Source organism: Molothrus ater, chromosome 4 (assembly GCF_012460135.2).
Source record: "Molothrus ater isolate BHLD 08-10-18 breed brown headed cowbird chromosome 4, BPBGC_Mater_1.1, whole genome shotgun sequence".
NCBI classification, from domain to species: domain Eukaryota; kingdom Metazoa; phylum Chordata; class Aves; order Passeriformes; family Icteridae; genus Molothrus; species Molothrus ater.
In genome coordinates, this window is record NC_050481.2 from 24056296 (window position 1) to 24076706 (window position 20411).

Consider the following 20411-nt stretch of genomic DNA (forward strand, 5'->3'; position numbering starts at 1 on the left):
GTGGTCAGGCACTGAAACAGGCTGCCCAGGGACATGGGAGCACTGTCCCTGGAAGTATTTAAAAGACATGGTACTCAGGGACATGGTCTAGTGATGGACTTGGCAGGGCTGGGTTAGTGGTTGAACTGGATGGTCCTAAAGGTCTTTTCCAAACTTAATGATTCTATGACTCTATCCTTTGAAAACTTTGAAAACTATTTTACTTTCAAACTCCCTTTGAATGTTTCAACAACTCCAAAGAAATAGTGAAACATTTCAGTTCATTACTTGAAGCCACTCAAGATAACTCACATATTTATTCACAAATATTTACAAGTCAAACTCATGCAATTATCTGCATTTTCAAAACCACATGGAATGCTAGAAAACCGATTCTAAAATTATTTAAAAACAAAGAAATCAAAACTGATTTGCATTACTTAATATTTATTGATACAAAAGAAAATTCATAACAAACTATGTATTTACCATTTACACTGAAGAAAGATCTTTAAGATCAATGAAACAACATGCCCCTAAAACTGGGGTGTCCGATGAAAATGTTCAATGTTCTTTAGAACTCCTCTGCATTAGATGATCTTCAATTTGCAGGTAAAGTTATGGGGAAGAGGTGTCCATCAACATATTTCTTGCTCTTCCTCTAAATTATAAAAATACCCAGCAATTAGTTCAAATTAATACAGTTAACCTACCTGTGCCATAATACTGGGGAGTTACAAGACAGTAAAGTGGAACAACTGCAAATTGTACTCACATCAGCAAGGACATCACAACATTCACCCACTCCAGTGGCAAATCAATAAAAACATTAGTATTATTTCAATTATGCTCAAAAGAGCACATTAGCCTAATTTAATTTCACTAATAGTGGTCTCTGACAAATGTGTTCATCTGTGCAAAACCTGGAGCTGTCAAAGCCACACCTGGTTGTGGCACTGACACTTGCTCTCCGGAATTCTCCTAAGCTATTTCAAATACAAATTATATCTTGTGAAGGACCAAGAGGCCTCAGTAGTTAATGTTCATGTAAGTTTCTTGTTATTTTTATAAAGATCTTGTGTGCATTTGAATTCCCTTTAACTTGGGTTCACACAAATGGTTCACAATCTCTGGTCCGCAGTTCCAAAGGTGACAAAAAGCTGCTGACAGTACGGAAAATAACTAGGAACTAAAATGCTTGCTGAGAGAATAATAACTGATGCAATTCCCCACATCAAGTGACAGCTGAGCACTGCTACTCCACATGTAGAGTTAGATGGCAAAAGCAGATACTTGATAGCCTGGACTATGCAAGATGCCAAATTTTCAACTGGTTTAAAGCCCATGCACAGAATAAAGAATGCTGTTAAGACCTGCAGGTGAAAATAATAAGCCACTATCCAAATACAGTAAATGTTATGGGGTATATGTGCAGAAAAGTGCTAGCTAATTCACCCCAGCTGAGCAGTGGGCTTCTCATCAAACCAAGGTATGTGTCTGCCCCGGAGGGACTCCTTTAGAGCAAAGACAGAAAGGCGAGGTTAAAGCTGACACTTGTGACTCTACTTAATGTGCCTGTTTTGTCGTTTAGTATGGAGAAAGAGATGGCAGTGGTTTGCCTTTTGGCAGTGGCTGAGGCTCAGGCACACCCCACACTCTGGTGGCAATACTGGTGTGACACGAAAGACTGGTCTCCACTTGAGGGGTACAGAAATAAGGGTCTTCCCAACAAAAGTGTGAACTAAACTTATAGAAGAGCAGCTTCCACAGCACAGGTTCCAACTTCCCAACAAAAGCGTGAACTAAACTTATAGAAGAGCAGGTTGCAACTCCACAGGATGTCTGAGGGCAGAGGGGATCTCTGGAAGTCATTTGATCCAACACTTCTGCTCAAGCATGACCACCAAGAGCTGGCTGTCCTGGATTCAGATAAGCACTTGCCACTCACAGAAGCCTGTGTTTCCTGATCTCTTCTGTACCTCTTGACCTCTCTGCAGTAACCATAGCAAGAAGAATGAGGATGCCAAGTGTGCACACCAACACTCTGATGTGCTTTGCAAACACACACTCCCACCCACGGCACTAAGAATGGCAAAACAGAGATGATGGGATCTGAAATCTGTGCACAGAACTGTTCCACATGGAAGGCTCTGTCAGAGGTGCTTGGCCAGGTCTCAGCTCCATCTCCAAGAGAAATGTATGAAGCTGATCCTGAGGGGCCACCCAACACATCTCTTTCAGTCTAGGCTCCTTAGACGCTGCAGAAACACTAAAAACCTGGAAGATTACTTTCTCCTGGAATTTACCAGAAAAGCCAAGCAGCAAGTGGGTGTGAGAGGGCACATGAGAGATCCACACCCACACATGCAGCAGTGGGCATACCTCTGTGCCAAAACCAGCTGGTGCCAGGCGGCATTCCCACTGGCAAGAGGAATGAAGATGTAAGAGCAGGTGAATGCCTGGACTAGCCTGCCAACACAAAATCAGGGTATGGCATGGTGCCTAACTGATGGCAGACATACATCAAGATTGTGCCAAGGCAAAGGAAGTCACCAGCACGCTGAATTAGTGCTCTAAGAGGAGCAAACAGCACAATACTACGGTGCTCCAGGGTAAGTCTGGCCATGGGGAATGGTGCTAGGATGGATTCTTACAGCACTGCAGAGCCAGCCTCAGCAGATGGATGAGGTTCAAGGGCAACCAAGTGGGCCTGAAGCAGTCTCAGTTCTGCTTCTGCAGCCAGGAAAACAGCAGATGATGACAATACAAACACCTTGCCAGTGACATCCTAAGCCAACCTTCTTGGGATTAAAACTACACAAAAGTCCTTCAAAGAACAGAGGCCAAAGAAAGCTTTGCATCACCTCTCTGAGGGTGAAATTGGAAGCTATGCCAGGCCCTGTACAAAACTTGCAGGAGAGGTAGCAAAGGAACCTTCAGGCACAAAACCACCTCTGAAATAATTCAAACACCTGGAACTGAGCTAAAAAATTATTCAATCTTCGCAAGTGGGAAAAAGACAGCAAAGAAAGCTTTGGTAAGGAAAATGCATCCAAATAGGGCAGAAAATTAGTTTAGGCAGCAAGACAAAAAATGAAGGAGCAGATTGAAACTTGATGAAACAGCTGAGCTGAAACAGCAGCAGGTGAATGCCTCATCCTGCAGCCTGTTCCAAGAGAAGGAAGAAAAAAAAGGAGACAAAAGTGAACTTGGGGCAGATACTTCAAGAAGACAACTGCCAACTTGCTTATAAAGACACAGAACATCACAGTGGCATAGTGTTAACATGGAATTTAATGAAAAAAAGGAAATTATTATCAACATTTCAATATATACTTGAGGTGACCTCTCCACTTTAATTTCTGTAATAATTCAAGTTCCAGATATGAGGTGGGAAAAAAAGGGAACACTTATGCAAATCTATAGCCCATGCTAAATCAAATAAATTAAGAGAGGTTTTGTATTTCATTAGCATCACAGTTCAATGGAAACAAGCAAGAAGGAATGCAGGAAATCTGGGGCTTGCACCTCATCTAAATGCCTCAGCATCTCATCAGAGATTAGCTCTGCTAACTTTAAAAGTTCTTCAAAAGAAAATTTTAAATATTTTCAGTTAAAACAATACCAGTGTTGTAGGTTCCTCCTCTTTTTTTTCTAGCAAAACCCACAAATGCATCATGCAGCATGAGTGCAGGACTGTGAGCTGACCCTGGCTGGATGCCAGGTGCCCATCAAAGCTGCTCTATCACTCTCCTCACTCAGCTGGACAGGCGAGAGGAAATACAGGGAAAGGCTCCTGGGTTGAGATGAGGACAGGGAGAGATCACTCACCCATGACTGTCACAGGCTGCAGGGGAATCTCAGCTCCAGTGCCTGGATCTCATCCTGGCTCCTTCTGCACTGACCTGGGTGTGGGCAGGGCTGTTCCTCTCATATATCCTCACTCCTCTCTTCTCTGGCAATAATTACTTCTGCACAGTAACATTTTTTCATTCTTAAACCTTACCACGGAGTAGTTACCACCAACTCAGCTGGCTCAGCCTTGGCCAGTGGCAGGTTGGCACTGGAGCAGTCTGGCATTGGCTCTGTCAGACACAGGGAAGCTGCTACTGGCTTCCCACAGAAGCCATCCCAGTAACCACCCCCCACCACTATCAAAACCCGGCCATACAAACCCAATACAAGGTCAGCAGCAGCAGAAGCCATTTCATGACAAGGTAATGATTCTGTGAGTTGCAGTGGGGTGAGCAACTGAACAAAATGAAGCTATTCTAAATTCTGATAGTTCACTCAGTGTAATTTGTCTGAAAGGTTAAACAGGATGCTAACATGGACTTGGTATGCCACAAAATGAAGAGGTAAATAAAGCAAACATTTAGTTTGTCTTTAAAACACAGTGGGGCTTTTTCACTATCTAAAATACTGTTCAAGTCTGGGAGCTGAGTTCTAATTTATAGCTGTAGCAACCTCTTTGCTTTACCTGTGAATTACCTTAAAAGTGGGTAGTAGAGCTTAGCTGCTCATCAGGCAAATGTCTGCTTCTACTAAGAAAATCAGCCATAATGAAAGGCAGACAGCATTTGCTAGATGCAAAAAGGCCTCTGCAATTATCACTTAATTGTCCTTCATGGGCCAGTACTGGGAGTCTCATACTTTCCCCTTAAGGTTGCTCCCTTCTTCAGCACTTTTCTTAACTGTCTACTTAATTAGTCTTCCTTCCTGGGCTTAATTGTGAATTTGTTTTGATTAATTAGCCTCAGAGCTCACTTGACACTAACTGAAATATAGGAGAAGTGCTCAGTTTCTTCAGTGAATAGGCTACTACATCCTAGGGGAGCCCCCTCTTTGTCAGCAATAAAATTTCAAGTCCAGATAGTGTTTGAAAAAAACTTTTTTGTAATTAACTTTCAATTCTTGTAATTACCCCCACTGTACTACAACACAAAAGTGTTGCTAACATAAAGAAAGGGTAAAATTCATTCAATTCAGGCCTCTTCTTAGGTGGATTATAAATCATGCTCATTAGCTGAACCCTGTAGTTTTAGATGAGATAACATAATGTTCTCAAATGCAGGTGATCTGATCACTGCTAGAATCCCAAACCAGGAGCGTGGGTTACCAGCAGAGACAGCTGTGTCCTTGTGGCCCCAACACCAAAAAACCTTTCCCTTATCAATATTTTCAAAGTTATTGAGCTTCACTGAAAATACCTTGCATAACCTAGAACAGTAAGTCTGTAACACCTCTGAGCACTAACATAGAGCTCTTCATGACGTTCACAGCTCTCCTATGACTCCTTTCCCCTCCCCTCTTTACAGCACGTTGACTCCAGAAGACACCCTCACAGCGTTACCATGCATCTGCCATCTTGGTCAATTCTCATTTCAGATAGATACTGAAAACACAGGAAAAGGCATCTTTAAACACCATCACAGTGAAAAAATTTAATAAGCTAAATGAAACAATGTGTGTTAACAGCTATCATACCCATTTAATAAACTTATTCTAGATATTAATATTTATTTCTGTGAACATTTTTAGACTTGCATCTCGCAATCGAGCTGACAAAGTAAACACTTTGTTTCTTCCAGCTCCTTGTTTCAATCATTGTTGCTCTTGTGCTCCAAACAGGACTGCAGGAGTGCAAAGTACCTGTGGTTTTACAACCATTTGTGTTGTACCTTTACTGGGGCACAGAAGCTCAAATGAAGCAGATCAGAACAGGAGCTTTATGAGTGGGCTTAAAAACACTAAGCAGCTCTGCAGACAAACCTTTTAACATATTTGTTTCCTAATGATCTGCAGCCCACTGTTCTGACTGATAATCAACCATGTTTTCATCTTAGAACTGGACCATAGGACTCACTTTGGTTGTCAAATCCTAACTGAAGCTCATCCATGCAACCCAAAAGGTTTGCCTTTGAGATCTCTTCTGACTGTATTTGTGAAGTGACAGGATTCTGCCAAGGAAATGTACCAGCTTGGAAGAACTAAGATATTCAGTTACAACAGCTGTCAATAGCATTAAAGAGGCATAGCCCATGCTCTTCAGTTAGATGTATCACCTGCAATCAATCACCACTTAAAGTAAATCCTGTATTACAAAAGACATCATGCAGAGTCTATACAGCAGTAGAAATACAAGAAATATTCCTTCATGCTGAAATGCCTTTTCAACTGTTATGAAATCAGGAAATAGCTCTTTAGGTTTATTGCATTCCCCAAATGTTAATTTAAAATCATCTGCAGATAACCAATTTAGTTGTGCACTTGCAAAATAGAAGATGCTGTACATGTGTCTCAACAGTTTGTTTTATTGGTCCTGTTTATTTTGTCTGTAATTACTCAGCTCACAATCTCCTATTTTAGATTTACAGAGCTGTACAAATATGGATGTGCATACACATCTGACTGTTCTGCAATCACTCTTCTGTTAATTTAAGCTTCAAAAAGCTTTGTTTAAAAAACAGGAACAGCTTTCCAACCAAAAAAAAAACTACAAAAAGATAGATTTGCAAAAGAACCTACTAACCTGTAATTTTTTTGAAGGGAGCCACAGCCTTCAAAGCTGTGGCTTTTTATTGTGGCATGACTTCTCAGTTAAGCCTCTTAAAAGAAGCCCCTGGATGTTACCATAGTACCTGCTATAGAATACATGAACCTATTAACATAAAGGTGAAATATGTGACTTGGCTTTTGTTTCCAGCTCTCTCAATTACTGCTGATAGAAAGCAATGACTTCAAATACCGAAAAACAGAGATACCCACTAAGATATCAGTATGTATCCTCCAGGAACAGTAAGTGTATCTCACATTTTGTCTTCTTCAAGACAAAGATCCCAACTTCACTCCACAACAGGGTAACACTGGTTAACCAACTTCAGCCTAGCGCCACAAACACCTGGCTAAACCACAGTAGCCAGTGGAAGTGAAATTACTCAGCAGAGCAGAAAACAGGCTGGCAAAAAGAATCACATGTTTGCAGGAAGAACACTAACTTGTCACATTTCAGAAAAGGCTTATTTCTTTGCAATATCCTATTTGGCCTGCTGTACACAAAAATGTAGGAAGCAGGAACCAAAACAAGACCAGGCAGAGGTGAAACATCAGCTGCGGCTTCTGACTAGCAACTGATTATTGATTGACACACTGCAGAACTCAGCAGCCATAGGAGTCCTGGCACTCAGAAGATTCTCCTGCACCTCCTCACACTATATTTAGGCTAATGACACAGCAGCAAATTTCTAACAAGTGCCAAGTTGAAGAAAAAAATTTGAAATGCAATCCAGACCAACAGTGAACAATCCAGGTCCTGCTGTGTACTAACGTTTTAAAGAACAATTTTGTGCAAGTGGCTGCAACAAGTACAACATCCATGTAACTGAATGAACTTAGCAACCTTCAGTAGTTAAGTCCTACTGTGAATGGCAACTGATTTACATCTCCTTGCAAGAGAATTCAACTAAATTTATCTCCACCTCTAACACACTGATCTTCCTGCCTTTCAAAAACCAGACCCTAATGAGTGCAGAGGCCAGCAAAGGACTAAGAGCTGTGCTTGAAGCCCCATCTACTGACAAATAAGAGAACTGTTGCTAAACCAGAGCAGTATTCCACAGAACATACTTTAACAAACCTGATATTGCTTCTTAAAAAAAGCAAACCACAAACATATTCAGACGTAGTCCAGCTGCAAAATGTTCTCTGCAAACTACACAGGACATGCCTTTCAAGAAACCAACCAGTCAGAGAGCAACAAAGCCATCCAGCCTAAAAAGTGACATACTTTACCAAATCTGCTCTGTTCTCCTTGACACTCTCAGCCATAGAATAAGAAAAACACAAACAGGCATGCCGACCTGAAACCTGCATTTGAACATCTGCACTTTCCAGCCTGTGTCAGGAAAAGGTCTGCACACATTAAATCTGCCTTAGAAAGCATCCTGAAGAACTATTTCTCTTGACTCAAAAGAAAACCTCCTCACAATCTTGCTGCCAAGTTGCAGGGGGCAAAGACACATCTGTGCCTGATATGACCTTGTCATCACTTCTCATCCCAGCTCACCAAATGAAAACACATCCCTGGCAAGCGACAGCCCTGTAAGTCCATACACATAAGTTACCTACACTAACCCCCCCTTAAGTATCCATCCTTCTGCTACCCAATCTGCAGACAGGTAACACAGAAAAGGGCATTTTTGTTCAGAACTCTCTGGCTATTAACACAACTGAAAAGTTTTCTTGTTCTCATTTTTAACTGGAACCAATTTGCTGCTGGGATCAGAGACCATCACATCCATGGCCTGACTGCTGGGAGACCTGCTTGGGTTAGAAGCAGAGTCTTAGGTTTAATCCTAGCCCTGTACTTTTTCCAAGTGGCAAAGTTCCAGATCTCTGTAGGCCTGAGGAGCTGAAAGACTTAAAAACTAAATGTTTTAGTGGGTGGGATCCCCTCAAGCAGTGAGACAGCATGTGTGCCCATCTGGTAGCTGGTATGGCTCCAGCACAAGATTTGAATCTTGCTGACCTTGAAGAGACCAACCCAAGCCCAAAATTTAGAAAAGCTGCCAACATCAAATTTATACCTAGTGACTAAATGACTTTTTTCATTTTAACTCTTAAACTGCTTACAAAATTTGAGGCTGGGAAAAAAAAGACTTTCTGTGTAGTCTGAACTCTGAGAGTAAATAGTTTGTTTCAAGACAGAACTAAATAGCAATATGCATGCTCCTGTTTAATCTTCTCAGAGCTACATGTGACTTAGCAGTGAATGAAAAGATAGCACACAACTTCTACCAAGTATTTCCACTGTCAGTCTACATATGCACTAACCATAGGAACTACTGCTTGAAAGAGAATGACAAAGTATTAGCTCAAATTCCCCAATCCAAAGGATCTTTCACAGAGGCATGGTAATCTTGGTGTCCAAGACCTTTCACAGACACAGGAAATTAGCTGAGAGCTGAAAGCCAATTCCTCTTTCCTACTTTAATGTATACTCTAGATTTAGCATAAAGATCATGGCCAAGACTGGTTACAAGGTTAGTGCTCAATCCTCAAGTCCTTAAGAGTTCACGATTCCAATTCAATTTTCCTTATCTCCTTCTCTTCAAGGATAGCAATGACCAGAGATAGAAAGCAGCATATGAGAAGAGCTGTAGTTTATCCTTATCTTCAGCCAGAAGGAACCTCGAAGAGCTTGGGAGACAAATGCTATGTATACCATCTGCTGTCTAGACTTGGCTTCTGGAGTATACAGTATAATTACAGCTTTCCCAATGGTCCTCATTATTATCCAGGAACACAGCAAGCAAATCAAAAGGAGATATTAAAGTAATACATTTGGCAATGACCTATCACTGTTACACAAAATAAAGCTATCAACAATGTTCAGAGCTAATCAAGCCATAGCTTCCACGCAAAAGACACAACTGATAAGCTCCTTCTTAAGAGCTCCTATTTTCCTATTCAGATTGGAGGCACTAATCATCCAGCTGCCAGACAAGGAAGGGTTGCCTGTCGTTAACATATGAGAAGGCAGCTGGACCCCAGCACAGCAGCCTTGCAGCAGCCCATCTCCTAGACAACAATTACTGAAATACAAACAGCAGGTTTGTCATTTAAACAGAGATTATTCTAAGCAGGTTGTACCAGGCAGTCGTTAAGACTATCTATCAGATGTTAGCTGAGGATGCCAACGTTTTTTCAAGTGCTAAGCATCTTTAGGGAGATTAAGCATATTGATACAATTTGGAACAACAAATACACCCACACATTTCATACTTTTATCTTTTTGTCACTGGATGGCACAAGAACAGTAACTGATGCAGAGCAAGGCCCTTTGGTATGTCATTTCACTTTGACAGCAAACTACCAACATTCTTCGGGGTTTTTTCCCTCAACTCTTCTTATCTTGATTTCAGCTGCTCTGTATTCATTTGTAATGTTAGGGTGGGCCCGCTCAAACATTTTTGTACGTAAAAAATACTTCAGAACATACAAAAATTTGACAAGTGTTTAAGCAAACTTCTTTGCAGAAAGTTCTTCACCTGTCTTTGAGTTGTGTGAAGAGAAGAACACTTTCTTCATTCAGAAGATTTCGTATGTTATATCCATTTCCTACAAAGAAAAACAGAGTAAGTTTTCCTTAGGATCCACTGGCAATTTTTTAAGTCCTCTCCTGTCAGCGAAGTATAATTCCATTTAATATATTTTAACAGAAGGAATATTAGCTCTTAATCTAGGATGCCACTCTTACAGGCAGGTCAGTGCATTTGAAAGAGACGACAAGGAATACACCTAATATCATTTACTTTCTGTGCTTAGAAGATTTTTACTGAGAAGAATGTAACAGGCATGAGTTCTCAGCTCTCAAAACCCACAATAAAACTTTAAGGTGACTGAATTTACTTTAATTTATTCCTATAGAAACTATCAATAAAAACTGCACATGGAAACTTATCTGCAGATCTTCATTTGAGTTTTGCATACTAACATGACCACAAAACAGAATTATCTAATAGGCCCTGAACACTGGGAATGAACAACATCCTTACATTCATATACGGCCACACAGTGAATTACAGGGATCACCTGCCACAAACACTGCATTGCCCATCCAGCCATACTGAGAGCAGCCATCAGGAAGCAGGGAAGAATGAAGTGTAGATCCTTATGGTCATACAAAACTTTCAGCATTTTATATAATCTGCTTTCCCAAAAACCAAATGACAAAATTGTCTCTGCAGACCCACTAGACTTTTAAGATTGTAACACCAAAAAACAGCTTCAAAGCATCAAGCATTAACTAAGTAACGACTGTTCAGCCAGGACACTGTGCTGAAAAGTTAACAGGGAAAAAATGGGCTAATTCCTCACTTACTAAAGATAAGCCTCTTCACAAGAAAGCTGTACAAAAGCTCTCTACAGCTTCATGTACAGCCTGCTTTAACACTACTTCGACTCTCTAGACTAGTGTCTTAACCCACTGATGAACAGCCTCCCATATGGAATTCATGCCTTTTTATATCAGAAGGACAAAATCAGGTCTTTAAATTCTCAAGAAAACATATGAAGTTACAACCTATTCAACAAGATAGCTGAACCTTCTATATACGAGCACAAAGCACAAAATATGGTCAACTGATCCAAATGGATTTTCATAATTTTACATAGGAAAAAAGCAGAAAGCATATGGTAACAGAAACGATTATATTAATTACTAGTAACATTAAGCTGTCTGTGATGTTTCCTCAACACTACAGCTAGTGACAGAACCAAAAAACCAAGAGAAATTTACTCTTAGAACTTGGTAGTGTCATCAAAACTTTGAGGCCAACTCACATAAACAAGAGGTATGTGTATCCCTGCATTCAACCATTAGATCTTCAACCCATGTCCAGTGTTGTGTCACATTCCATTCTTCCTCACCCCGTACTGTCCCATTGTCTATTCAGTCATTCTGTTTGGATTTGATTCCTAGCATGCTGATTTAGGCTCCTGCACCTCCCAACAAACACACACACTCACCTGCTGGAACATAGAAGCAGTCCCCTGCAGTCAGGTAATACGATGTGTTATGTAATGTCACAATAACTTTGCCATGGATAATATGGAAAGCCTTAATGGAAGCCAAAGGGTTCTAAGGTTAGCACCATTTAAGGAACATATCCAAGAAAACACTTGCACACACATAACAAAGATAAAAACCCAAATCAGCCAGCAGAGCTGCAATCTCTTTTCCCCATAATGATGAAAAATAAGATGTTCAAAAGGGGGATGGGGTCCAGTTTTATTTTTCTGATATTTCTATCTTGTCTGCAAGATTTACAAAGTAGGAGCAGATGGACATACAGATTTAATACAAAGCAAAGCAGAGCAATATGCATGCAAAGAACCTTCAGTAAGCAATTCATTAATGTTCATTTGTTTTGGGGGGTGGGGCAGACCTCTCAACTTCATATATTATTTCCAACCACTCCAACAGATCTTCTGTTTACAGAGTCCATTTCATAAAAAACTTTTAAAAAGCACACTTACTATTGTATCCATGTCAACAAACTGGTGCCCCTTTTCTTTATATGGTTTCAGAATCAATCTACCAGTTGCAAAAAGAGACGTATTCAAATTTTTGTGTATTTCTACTGCTTCATCTTTGAAGAAGTACGTTTGACTGTCTGCAGTGTTTATACAATCTACAAAAAATGTTAAGGAGATTAGCATTAATGCTACCACACAATTCGTCTTGTTACAAGCTCAGTGCAATAGATATTGTTTCAGTGCAACACCTCCAAAAGCCAGACTCAACATTTAGCTGAAAAATTATGACACTTCTTATGTCTCCCTCAGAACTTTCTCCAGAAGAGAAATGAGTATTTCAGATCCTCACCTTTTTATGCACAATGTGGCATGAACATTTTTTTTTCTCATAAGTCTACATAATTCAGGAAGTCCCTTGGTCCCAGCCATCAACTCACCTAGATGCACTTCCTTATTTGTTACTGGGTCCAGTACAATGACTGGCTTCGATGCATCAGCTAAGCTGTGGTCCAAACTTGCAGGTATCTCTCCTCTATCTGAGGATACAAAGAAACCAAAACAAGACCAAAAAAGTAATCAATATAGATTTCAAGAAGTTAATAATTTAACCACAACTTTTCCACAATTCCAATGTCACACATTTAAGTAACGAAATTTCCTTTAATAAGTGACTAAACAGAAGGAACACTCTTCCTTCAAATAAAGAAAACCATCCATAACAATTCTTTGAAAATATCTTTTTCATTGAAATAATTTCTGTGTGTTATAAATGAAACTCTCTAAATCCTAAGGAATTTCCTGGGGAAATGCCAACCATTTATCCTATGCTATTAACACCAGTATTTATTCAAAACTAAACTGTATGTTTTGAGAGATGTGTTTTTCTAGCAACAGATGCTGAGAGAATATGAAATACATGATGAAGAGTGAAGAACAGGTGGTTTTGCTCAACGTATTGTTGATAGGCATCAGGGGACTTAAGAGAGAAAGCGTTCAAAGATAAGCACATGTCCAATTTTCCTTTTCTCAAGAAATACCACTACAGAATCTCACTCTAAGTTGTAAATCTGAGAACTATTGCTATAATAAAAAGGACTTTTCCAGAGAAAGAAATATCCTAAGAATTGATGACAACACTATGCTTCTCAAACAGAAAAGAGATGCTTTAGAATGTTCACGGCAGAATAAATATCCCAAAGCTCTCTTGCAGAATTCTCTTAAGCAGACAATTTTAGCTCTACAGTGCACAGGAAATTTCTTTAAACACAGACAGAAGAAGCATGCTAAAGGCAAGCTATAGCACTTTGTAGGCACCCATGGCAGCTTAAATACTCTTACAGTAAGACTATCAGGGGGAGGAAGAAAGTTACTATGTTTGAACAGCTTTGTTCCAACATAACCATTTCTCTATAAAAAGAAGCAGCAACAGGTACAACGCTATAGCTATAAAACCAGAATTTTTATTGTATCAATAACATTTAAGAATTTGTGCTAGAAATTCTACTTGGCTGACAGGCCTTACATGCATCACTAAGACCCAAGGATGTAAGTGAAAGACTATCTCTGAGGATGAATGTCTGCCACAGAGGAAATCAATCACTTCTGGAAGACAGTTCAAAGGCACTTCAAGCAGCCAATAGTTCTTGTAAGATACAATATGAACAGTCACTACCAGCTCAGGATCTCATGGGCTGCAAGTGATTTATATTACAATATAAACTGTACTTAGACCAAATATTGATCTATACCAGGGTCCTGTCTCCCATCAGTGGCCCAAAGCAGGTACTCCTTCCATTCCTCAAAATGCTGTAATAATATACTCAATATAATATATTCAATTGAATACTTTCCAACTCTAACCTGGAGTTCCCACACTTTATTTAGAACTATTAACTCTCCAGTTAATGTATCTGGTTCTTGCCTTGAAACTACATAAATACTTTTATGCATAATATTCCGGGCAGGAAGCACACAGTGAGAATGGCCACCTTATTTTGCTGAATAACCCAGCTCTCACTGTCTTCCCTCTATACCTTCTATTCTTGTGTTTAAAAAAACAAGCAGAAAACCCCAACGAGACCATTTACTTCTATTTCCCCTTCTCTATGTCACTCATGATTTCAGAGGTGTTTTAGACCTCTTCCTTAGAGGCCTCCATAGTACTCTCTTCAGGGTTGAGGAGAATTCACTACAGGAAGTCCTTTTAGGTTTTTGATGAGCTTTCCCTAAGCCTTCTCTAGTCCTACCACTTTCTTTTTGAGGTAAGGAATAAAACTTACATGAAACACATGTAAAATCAGAAATTGGTACCAACAGTGATTGTTTTCTTCCTTATTTCTCTGATGATTATGTCAGTCCTGATTAGTTTAGTACTAGATCCATATGGCATTTTCCATGTTTGTTAGCACTTGTTTTAATGGTTCTATAACTTCAAAGAGAAATGTTTCAGCTTCAAACAAAAGCTCTAGACAGTCCCCATAAAGAAAGGCTCTATAACATTACAACATTTTCCAGAGAGCACAGCAAAAATAATCTGTCTTTTGGACTTTGACTCTCTTTTTTGAGCACTATTCACATGTTTATTATATACTGGCCAGAGAGTCTAGGTTTGCTTAAACATTGCTTTATTGCCCATTTTTAACCATGCACTGTTCTTAAAGCTCTCTTCACCTATTGTGTTGTGGTTTTGCATTTAAACTACAATAGCTTGAAGCCCTACTAACACTCTCTGCTGCATTTTTAGATGTATTACAGGCTTCAGCAAAAGAGCTACAAGTTTTTATACCTTAACCATGCACACTAGCATCATGATCTGAACACAAAATGAGTACAGTTTAGTCTCTTCAGCCCCTGCTTTAAAGGCACAACAGCACTTCTGGGTATGTCTAGCATTTCTTCCTTTCTTACGCTGAAAAGTGAACAATTTTACTACAACAATGTACAGCATTGCTATAGATCCAGTTGGAGCAGGTTTTTCCTCATCAGATCACGTTAATAAATTATGGTATAAAGAGAGAGAGAACTGAGTGATTACGGGAGAAAAATCTTAGAGCAGTAGAGCATTTGATTAAAGAGACTTTTTAAAGTATCCAAAGGAAAAAAGTCTTTTTTCCTACCTGTTTTACCTGTTTTCTGCTTGGGACAATCCTTCCTCCTTTTACTCTTCCTGGGAGATTCTGTTTCTGGATGCACGAGTCCACTAATCACAAGCCCTCCTGAAACAAAAGGAAGTTAAACAAAGTCCACTAACTCATAGTAAATTTAAAAGAATGCAAACTTGCACAACCAATCAGCATTTCAACTGAGAATAGACTTCCTTGATGCTGAACTTTTCAGATCACTTTAGAAAGCCAGAACAAAAAAAACTTTTTAACATAAAGTACTTTGGAGTGCAATGCAACTTGAGACATTTTGAAAATTATTTTATCAAATTTCAGTTGAACATTTCAGAAAGCCATGACATGCAAATAATTTCTTAAGATAAAATATCACTTTTACAGACACAAAAAAATACTATTTTGAGTGAACTAATTAATTAGGAAAGGACTAAACTAGGCTGAATTGTCAGAAAAAAAATTACTGAGAACAAGATATATTTTCTCACTTAGGGTATTTAACACTGAGACTATAAAATGTTATGGTATCTGCTCTCTAAAACAATCCTTACACAAAAAGAAATGCTCCAATGAATGATCCAGTAGATTGTCTCTTTTTCCAGTATCACACACAATCTCTGACATAAAAAACCCACTAGTACAGAGAAACTCTTCTGTTCTTCCCTCAACAGAGAAGGCAAAAGTACTTAACATGCTCCACTGATATTATTTTCAGCTGACACAGGAGTATCAGAAGAGAAGAAAACTACATGGAGAGATGACTAAGTAACTGGAGACCACAAATAATCATTTTTAAAAAGTTACCCAATAGTAAGTATCTCAAGGCTTGCACAGCACAAGATCAACTCAGATTTTTCTATTCTGCTTTGTCAGAAGGGAGCAAATATTGGTATTTTGGAACTAATACCTGAAGGCTTCATAGTATAGTTTACACGCTCGCCTCTCCAGTATTCCAGAGGTCTCAGCCGTATCCTTTTTGTCCGACGAACATTAGGAGTGTTGGAAGGCATTACTGATTTCAAGGATGAAGTCATTAAGTATGAAAGGAAAATTCAGAAACAGAAAATATTAAGTATTATTTCCTCCTGTTCTGTACCACAAGCAGGTCAGCCCTTCCCAGCTGATATTTTATCACATTGCTATCATGACAAGAAAATAGGATTCAAGTATTATCAAATGCCCTCTTTTGCATAAATCAGTATTTCACCCTCCTTTTTCTTACACAACTACCACCCTGACTTGACATTAGATTTCATTCTCTCTATGTTAGTGAATCACTGATACACAGATATTAGGAGCTCAAGCTCAAGAACAGCAAACATGCTACATCTGTGAAGACAAATTTCTCAACAAAGACTAAGAATCCTGCCTGAATCTGGGGGATTTCATTAGCAACCATGAAAAGGCACTGCCTCAGTTATGGGAAGGGGAGGGTAACAGAGACTGCCTAAGTACATCCTTCTCTTCCAGATTCAGAAGTCCTGTTTCCAGGGTCCAGAAGAGCAGCACTTTTGCAAAAAGAAACCACACATTTCCAGGATTTGTCAGATATTTATCTTCACATGTACTAATCACATAGTCTCAACTTTGAAGTTGTGTAAGCTGCCATATATGAATACAGTATGATATTTTAGTGTTTGTAGGAAGAGTAAAAGCCCCTTAATATCTCAAAGCAAATTAATCAAGAATATTTAAATGTTAAAAATGGTAAATATGAAACAGTTGCTGAAACAGTTTTCGAAGGTAGACAACTAAAGTGTTGTGCATAAAATAATAATGAAGCCAATAAAAGAACACCCACAATGTAAACAGATAAGCATGGGACTACAACTGACTGCATGACCATTGTTCCATCCTATCCAGACTCAGACCACCACAGAAGGCAGGTTATTTGCACCCTCAGTTTTACTGCATGAAACCAATTCAAACTCTTACTGTTCTCACTGTACAGTAAGAGTTTGTGCTGACTCAGTTTTTTAGGAATATATTCAGTGCACACAGCTGGGTGTGGAGCTGCAGTGCCAGCCAGAGACTGAGCTCTGCAGGAGAGCCTCAGGCAAGAGGTCATGAGCTGATGCTGACCCTTTGAACCACAATGGGCACAGGGACCTGTGGCCCAGCCCAGTGTCCGGACACTCAGGCACACAGCAGGAGCTGAGGACTCAGCTGGAAGGACCAGCAGCTCCCCAGACTGTCGAGCACACAATGTGAGGGTATAAAAGCCCAGATAGTCCTTGGTTCCAGTTTAAGCTGTTATTTTGTTGCTACACCATTAAATTACTTAAAGGAACCAGAGGTCTGAGACTCTGCTATGAGAAACTCAGAGGCAAGCCAGGAAGGAAATCTGGCTGTGTACAGAGTCAAATGGGCCACCTGTCAGGGCACTGGAGCCACCCACTGTAAAGGGGTTTCAGTCCCAGGACTTTAAGTCTGTGGTGGTGGGAGTGTGACTGCCAGAGTGGCTCCTGGATGGTCAGATCTGAAAGTTTCCTTAACACAATACCATGAAAAACCAAAGTGTGGCAGTTAAAAAGATAACTGTTGAATGGAGCAACAAAAAGAGAAACACTAGAAGTTTTACAAAATAACTTTCAAATAAGGGGAAGGGCTGAAGGTCTGAAGAAATAACAAACCCCATCTGTAAATACTTATGAACAGATGAACCCATTTCTAGGTGTTTGTCTGTGTCTCCTTCAGTAACATTTAAATTAAGTTGAAAATGCACTTGCATTTACACACTTACATTATATTTTAAAATACTCTTACCTATTTTATGCTTTGCTATTTCGTCTGACAACAGATGTCTTAATTTGTAATTCAAGTCTTCAGAATTATCTGAAAACACATTCAAAAACCCCATCACCAAAGGCATTGATTATTCCTGACTTTTATTCAATATGCCAACTAGAAGCAGCCAAAAGTAACACAAACGGAAGTCCCAAGGATAGTGCTTCCACCAACACCTTTTGCTATAAACATATATTAAATCCAGTGTAGATGAACAGTATCTGTAATTAGTTTTAAACAGAGTAAACTTAAAAATTACTTGAAAACCATACATTCAAGTAAATACTCTTCAGACCTATCCCTCTTGATAAAGTGAACACTGACAAATCATAAAGTATACACATAATTGTATTGATCAAAATGCAAGGTCATTTGGATTTATATCACTGAAACCTAACTTCAGAACAAATTTTTTACCAGCACACACACAAAAGTAGGTATCTGAAAAAAGCATTGCATGGACTAATGACATCCACATCTGGCTCTGACGCACTAAGGAAAAGACTTTGTATCTCCAGGGCTCATGTTCATTACGACAACATGTGGAACTTGTGCAGTGAACTTTAAAACTGAAACCAAACAAATAATAATAACCCTGTCCACACAAAAACCCCCAAACACAAAACCAAACCAAACAACTAACAAAAACAAACAAACAAACAAAACCCCAAAACAAAACCAAAAACAACCTAACACAACAAAGCAAACAAAAAAGCCCCCAGAAACAAAAAAACAAACAAAACAAACAACCCCTCCCCCAAAAAAACACCCAAGTATTCTTTGGGGAACAGGCCACGACTTCATCAATGCTGTAATTTGGCTCAGATTTACTTGAAGTGACTGCATACAGGACCATCACATGGGAACACATCAAACTGGTACAAACTGAGCCTGAAAATTTTGTTCAAAGTATTTTAGAAAGAATAACTTTATCCTGGTATGCATGATGCCAAAACATGGAGGGTTACGTTCTCCCAAAACTAACCAGATAAAGCTGGCATGCTGTACCACACACTTGGATAGAAACGTAACCACAGCCAATAAAATCTGCATTTCTTCTTCTGGACAAGCTGAATACAACAGAAATTACTGAACTGTCAGTCACAGTTTATAAGAAGCTTATATATAAAATGCAAGGAATTATAAAGTTCAAACATTACCTGAAGATATATCATCCTGCTCAGGAGACTTAGTGCTGGAAGTAAGTCCATGTTCTAGAACAGGCCCACTGCAAAGGAAAAAAAATACACCTGCTTGAACATGTCAAAGGAACATTACAGCACTACCAAGAACAGCAAATTCAAGTTTTCTTCAGATCATGTGGGCTGGGTTCTATTTTGCTTTTAAACAAGTCTATACCAATTACACACTGAAGCAAATGACTACTCCTTAAAAATCATAGGTCAGAAGTTCATGAACTACTCCCCTACTCAGTCATCAGGCAGACAATTAGTGTTCACACCCCCTCTCTAAAGAGGTTTCCTAAACCTTTTTTCTCCATTCCAGAACAGATCTTCTCGCCACCTTTGTAGCATTACTTTAACAATATTCCATATACCATAATTATAAAAGATAACTTATAATTAAAAGAGCTTTAAAGAGTGTTTTGCATACTCTAAGGAAAGGACAGGAAAATAAATGTAGCCTGTCATAAAATCCTCCCCATAAAATGGCAACAATTTACACATATAACTCCAACAGAGATTCTCTAGCAATCAAGCCACTTGTCACAGAACTTCTACAGCCTTAGAATCAGCACCCTTGACCTTCATTCTCCCATCTGAGGCTGTGCTTCACTGCTTTTACTGTGCCAATGAAGTTCAGCTGTTATCCACCTCAACTCCAAAAGGTGCATTTCAATTACCTAGGTTAGCAAATCTACACTGCAAATTTGTCCAAGTCAGTCTGCAGTAAGTTCCCCTTAGAAATAAAGTCCCCAACATTTTCAGTACAATGACTGCATAAGAATTTAATAAATTCACAGACTGCCACTCCTGTTTGCTTCGTTATTAAGTTTCCATCTCATGAAAGGGGAAGATACATGCCTATGTACATGCACAAAGAGTTTGGATTGTAGATTGAGCTCTATACCCTACTTGACATCAATTTTATTAGTGCAGCTGTCATTAGTTCTAGGAGCACTGATCTTTCTGTTCAAAAATTACACACTGATGTGGAAGCAAGCCTCAAAGGAAGGAAATCCCCAAAGGCAATAAGCTTATTATGACCCCCTACTCATGAGAGGAAGAAAAATTGTATTACTTTATTAACTGTATTAGCACAGTATTTAAAGCCCTCAAGCAGGAATCACAATGCTGTTCTACTTGGTGTTTCACCAGTAGGGCACAGAACACAGCAGCTGTACCAGCTGCCCACTCTCGGGGCGTCTCCTTGGGGCAGAAGTAGGATTAAAGTAACATTTTTTCAGACAACTCAGGAAATTACCTTTGGCAACTCACAACCTTCCCAGCTACAAAGGAATCCCTAGAA

General features: G+C 39.4%; 1 protein-coding gene across 1 annotated transcript in view; it reads right to left on the reverse strand.

Moving 5' to 3' along the window:
* Positions 1-263: 263 nt before the first annotated feature.
* Positions 264-20411, reverse strand: part of CENPC (centromere protein C) — a 28214-nt gene continuing 8066 nt past the window's right edge. The window contains exons 10-19 of the mRNA XM_036382767.2: positions 20367-20405; positions 19082-19149; positions 17901-17969; positions 16042-16146; positions 15135-15233; positions 12456-12554; positions 12019-12173; positions 11509-11599; positions 10029-10098; positions 264-640 (exon numbers count right to left, since the gene is read on the reverse strand). Of these exons, the coding sequence (XP_036238660.1) occupies positions 598-640; positions 10029-10098; positions 11509-11599; positions 12019-12173; positions 12456-12554; positions 15135-15233; positions 16042-16146; positions 17901-17969; positions 19082-19149; positions 20367-20405 (838 nt within the window). The 3' untranslated portion in view covers positions 264-597. The remainder of the gene's footprint in view (positions 641-10028; positions 10099-11508; positions 11600-12018; positions 12174-12455; positions 12555-15134; positions 15234-16041; positions 16147-17900; positions 17970-19081; positions 19150-20366; positions 20406-20411) is intronic.